At 42.6% G+C, this 4,799-nt stretch overlaps 1 protein-coding gene across 1 annotated transcript; it reads right to left on the reverse strand.

Moving 5' to 3' along the window:
• Positions 1 to 2,084: 2,084 nt before the first annotated feature.
• On the reverse strand, positions 2,085 to 4,173 carry LOC117546953 (microfibril-associated glycoprotein 4-like). Its single transcript, XM_034217392.1, has 5 exons — positions 4,003 to 4,173; positions 3,717 to 3,755; positions 3,240 to 3,336; positions 2,990 to 3,157; positions 2,085 to 2,496 (listed from the first exon to the last, which is right to left on the reverse strand). Exons 1-5 carry the CDS (start codon positions 4,171 to 4,173, stop codon positions 2,243 to 2,245), a joined length of 729 nt encoding a protein of 242 aa, XP_034073283.1. The 3' UTR covers positions 2,085 to 2,242.
• Between the last annotated feature and the right edge of the window lie 626 nt (positions 4,174 to 4,799).

Raw genomic sequence — 4,799 nt, forward strand, 5'->3', positions numbered from 1 at the left:
TTTAGAGGAAATGTTACCCCGCATTAACCAATCATCATTCCTCTCTGGTTACTTTCACTTTTCCATGGTACTGTGAGAGGACATCGCTGTATTCGCCTGTAAGCCACATCCACAGGGAGATTTGGTTCAGTTCCATCACATAATGTAACGCAGTAACGCACCCATTTAAATCACAGTAACTATAACGGTGTTACTGAGTTGGAAATAGGTAACTAGTAGCGTTATTAGTTACCGCAAAAGGTAGTTGTGTTACAGTAACGCGTTAGTCCCAACACTGGTTGTCGGGGCCTTAAATAACCCCTTATTTTATAGTGAGATGCATTTTTATGTTCATATAATAGTGATTTCAATGCCACCCCCAATCACTGGTTCCACCCTGGCCACCCCACTGAAAATGTCCTGGCTCTGCCACTGGGGAGGCGCGGTTTCGTTCTTTCCTATGAGAGCTGCTCATTGGCTCATGAGGACAAAAATGGCCCAACTTTCGAGAGAGCAAACGTCACAGATTACCCAGCATGCCTGGCTGTCAGAGCAGAAGAACCCGTATGTGTGCTCACAGAGCATGTGCCCCTTAAGCCCCGCCTCCTGTCATTAAGCCCCGCCCCCAGGCCCCCCACTCTCGGCTCAGTAGAATGAATGGAGAGAGAAAATAAATCTAGACTCGGCTTTTAGTGCATTTTACAACTTTAAGGACTGTTAAGTATTACTTTGTAATAGCACCCTTACTCCATGTTTAATGGTACTTCCAGGGTTCGAGTTATGAGTTATGTGGGAGCCAATGGGAGCTGAGCTCCCATAAAGGCCGCTACACACCAACCTGAGACCAAAGAACGCGTCTCGACTTTTACGTCGGCTACGTCGCCCGCCTACGCCGCCCGCCTACGAACACACTGCAAATACTTCAGTCAACGAGTGTCAATAACTCTCCTTACCAGCAGGCGGCGTTAGCGTGTATTCGTCATTCAAAAGAGGCAACAACCGGAAGACAGACTATACACCGAGAGAAGAAGAACAGACTGCGTGATATAAACAAACAACAAATAGCAACTGGGTTCCATTTTCACTCTCTCCTCGTCGATCGAAAACATGTAAACATAAAAAATAAACTCTTGCGTCCGGGTGAGATGAAAATGAAAAAGATCAGCCGTCTGTGTGTGCCTTCTTAATCGTTTGTTTTGGTCCCTCACTCTGGTGCAGGTCAGAACGATGTTTATTGAAAGTTTACATCACCAAGGTTTAATTACTGAGTGAATGGTTGTTGAGCATCTGCCTGGCTGTTCATTGGCTGTGATATACTGAGCCTATACACGGCCTGGCGTGAGCTATTGCTTAAGTATACTATATGAAAACTACTTTATTTAAACAAAATAACTTTTAGGTATTTTTGCAATATATAAAATATGTTGTGAAGATTTATACATTTATTTAACATTTAAGAGATGTTTTATAATAAGATTTATTTTTATTCCACAACAGTACAGAATACAGTTGTTTTAGTTTTTTTTTTACATTTTGTTAAATTAAATTTAAGGTTTTACTGCAAAAAATAAGAAAGTTGTTTTTAATTTTACATGATGTTTTATAAAAAGATTTACATGCAGTAAAATGATGTGTATTTTATGTGTTTTACATAGAATTCAATGTCATTTAACATTCAAGACAATTCAACAATGGAATTGTCCTGTAAACATTTATCATTAAACCAATTTATAGAATAAAACCTTTATTTATTTTTAATAAAAGTAATTTAATGTATTTTATGGTAAATACATTTAATATAGAAAAACAAGAAAGGTCTGTAAAATAATAGTGAATTTCTGTGAAAAAACTTGTTGAAAGTGTGAGGACCCAGAGACAGAAGGACCCAGAGACAGAAGGACCCAGAGACAGAAGGACCCAGAGACAGAAGGACCCCAGAGACAGAAGGACCCAGGAGACAGAAGGACCCAGAGACAGAAGGACCCAGGAGACAAAGGGAAGGACCCAGAGACAGAAGGACCCAGAGACAGAAGGACCCAGAGACAGAAGGACCCAGAGACAGAAGGACCCAGGAGACAAAGTGAAGGACCCAGGAGACATCAGCTTCATTATTTTCATTTATTGTCAGCATGAAGCAAATAGTGATTCAGTTTGACTTTAAAACGTAGACATTATCCCACTGAGTGGATCTGTTTCCATCTTAAAGTGATGAGTGATTACATGTGATCGATATCAGCTGAGGACATGTTGCTGTCCTGCAGAACTACTGCACAGGACGGACCATCATGCTGATGGATTTCAGGGAGTAGTCGTAACCCTTCCAAGTGTACCAGCTCACTCCTATAGCAAAAATAGTGCCATCAGCCCCCCAGCGATAAACCCCGTTGGGATTTGCGAAGTGACAATCGTTGTACCAGAACCCCCCCAGGAATTTTCTGGCACAGTTAGAAGTCCAAGAGTCCTGGTCTTTGTCGAAGGTGGAGAACTTCTGTCTGTTATGAGTACTCATGGAGTCTCCTGCAGAAACACAACAAGTGTATAATCACAATATTATAATACAACTAACACAGGGATGAAGTATCTCTGTGTTGGTCCCTGAAGGCAGCAGGCCCCTGGTCCAATGGGATTTCTCCATGTGATGTTGGAATATAGCAGAAAGTAATCTCCACATATTAACAACACTTTATGATTTCTGAAGTTGAAATGCATCTCCAGAATATATATAACAACATTAGGCTGTGAAGGAACTACAGCACGGTCCCTTTGGGTAATGTTCTCTTTGTCAATCAGTCATTAGCCTAAGGACAGCCCAGATCATTCATTGTTAAAGATATAGGAAGGGATACCTCCAGATGTGTGATATACAGAAGAATGTCATGGGCATATAGCCACAGTTCCTGATCTGCTGTGGTTACCCCCTTATCTCTCTCTGATGTCTGAAGCCAGTCCTACGTGTGAGAGCGTCTCCTGAACATCAGAAAGACATCAAGCACTTCCTGCTGTTCCTCACCTGCCCCTCCATCAGTGAATCCAGACACATGCAAAGTGAACCCGGAGGCCTCGGGGTCCACGGAGAACGAGGAGTACCGAGCGAACACTTTGTTGCCTTCAAAGTCCTCCATGCCCACCAGCAGCTCGTACTTCTTCCTCAGAGTCAGGTGGGAGAGAGTGTCCAGACCTGCAGACAAACAGACACCATGAACGCTAGGAAACCGAGAGTTTGATCAAGTCAGGACCTCCGGTTCGTCTTCATCTCTCACCGAGCCAGTATTCTCCGACAGCGTTACCAAAGCCCGTCTTGTAGTGATCCCAGGGCCGGTAGAAGTTCACGGAGCCGTCCACCCTCCTCTGGAACACCTGGGGGAAATACTAAATCTCTCAGCAAATATAATGGACATTTCCAGTCCATGGAAAAAGAGCATAACAGAGTCTAACCAGCCTCTACGGGGAACAGGAGCCAACAGTAGATCTAAGGTGGAGCCTCTGGTTTCTCACTGCCATTCACTGAATGCATCCAGGAGCTAATCTGACTAGCATGGTTTAGCTAACACACTTCAAGTGTCCCAACGGTCTCTGGAGAGATTGATCAAACTGTAGATTTGATAGATTAGACTAAATACTTTACTTGTTTATCCTGCACAAAGATACTGTACGTATTTTTCATCTCTGCTGTCTGACCAGGTTTCAGTTCACAGATAACTGGGGGCCAGATTTAGCTTTTGAGTTCAGGTACTCACCGTCCACCGTCCGTCGAGTGAGTCCATGTCACAGTACACCTACACACACACACACACACACAAGCACACACACACACACACACCACACACACACACACACACACACACACACACACACACACACACACACACACACACACACACACACACACACACACACACACACACACACACACACACACACACACACACACACACACACACACACACACACATTCTCATTAACATATCCTATCCATTTGATCAGTGAGATATAGTGTTGGATGAAGTCTCTCAGAGGATGTACCTGGACAGCAGAGGTGGATCCGATGGGGTAGATGGTGTAAACTCCACTGGGTTTGGTGTTGTCGTTGTTGTAGATGTCGCTGCAGTCTATTGGGAGGTCGAGAGACATGCCCCTGTCCAACAGCAGAGCCAGGAGGACGAGGCCGACTGAGACCAGCTGGACAGAGGACATGTTGTTCTGACTTTAATCTGACACATCCTGAGTAAAAAACTGAATTCTGGGAAAAATCTGATTACTTTTAAAAACGGAATTCTGAGAACACAAAATACATTTGGGGGAAAAAAGTCAAAATTCTGACTTCAATCTCAGAACAAAAAACCTACTTTTTGTCAGATCTAAAAAGGAATTGCACATGTGGCTCTCATGCTCTTCCACACAGGTAAAATAACAAAGTACATTTTATCCTCATATTTGATCACACCATATGAAGGATATTATAATATATATATATAGCAAGTATACAGAAGAGGATCAGGGCCTCATGTAAAACATCTTTTCACATCGGACCAAAAGTGATTCTTCTTTTCAAAAAGTCAAAGTTCAGACTTTAATCTCAGAACTAGAAAAAAACACTTTTGGTCAGATATAAAAAAGATATCACAATTATCCTCTTCTATACAATGAATACAAGGTTATAAAGTAAATTCATCAACAACTGTACTTTAGGTCATTTAGCTGAATGCAGGACTTTGAATTATAACAGAGTATTTGAAATGTGAAATGGTCCTCACCTTCATGGTCATGTTTCTGCTGCAGTGATCTGAAGGAGGTCTCCCGCAGTGTGTCCACTCCTTCAC

This window comes from Gymnodraco acuticeps, unplaced genomic scaffold (assembly GCF_902827175.1).
Source record: "Gymnodraco acuticeps unplaced genomic scaffold, fGymAcu1.1, whole genome shotgun sequence".
Lineage (NCBI taxonomy): Eukaryota > Metazoa > Chordata > Actinopteri > Perciformes > Bathydraconidae > Gymnodraco > Gymnodraco acuticeps.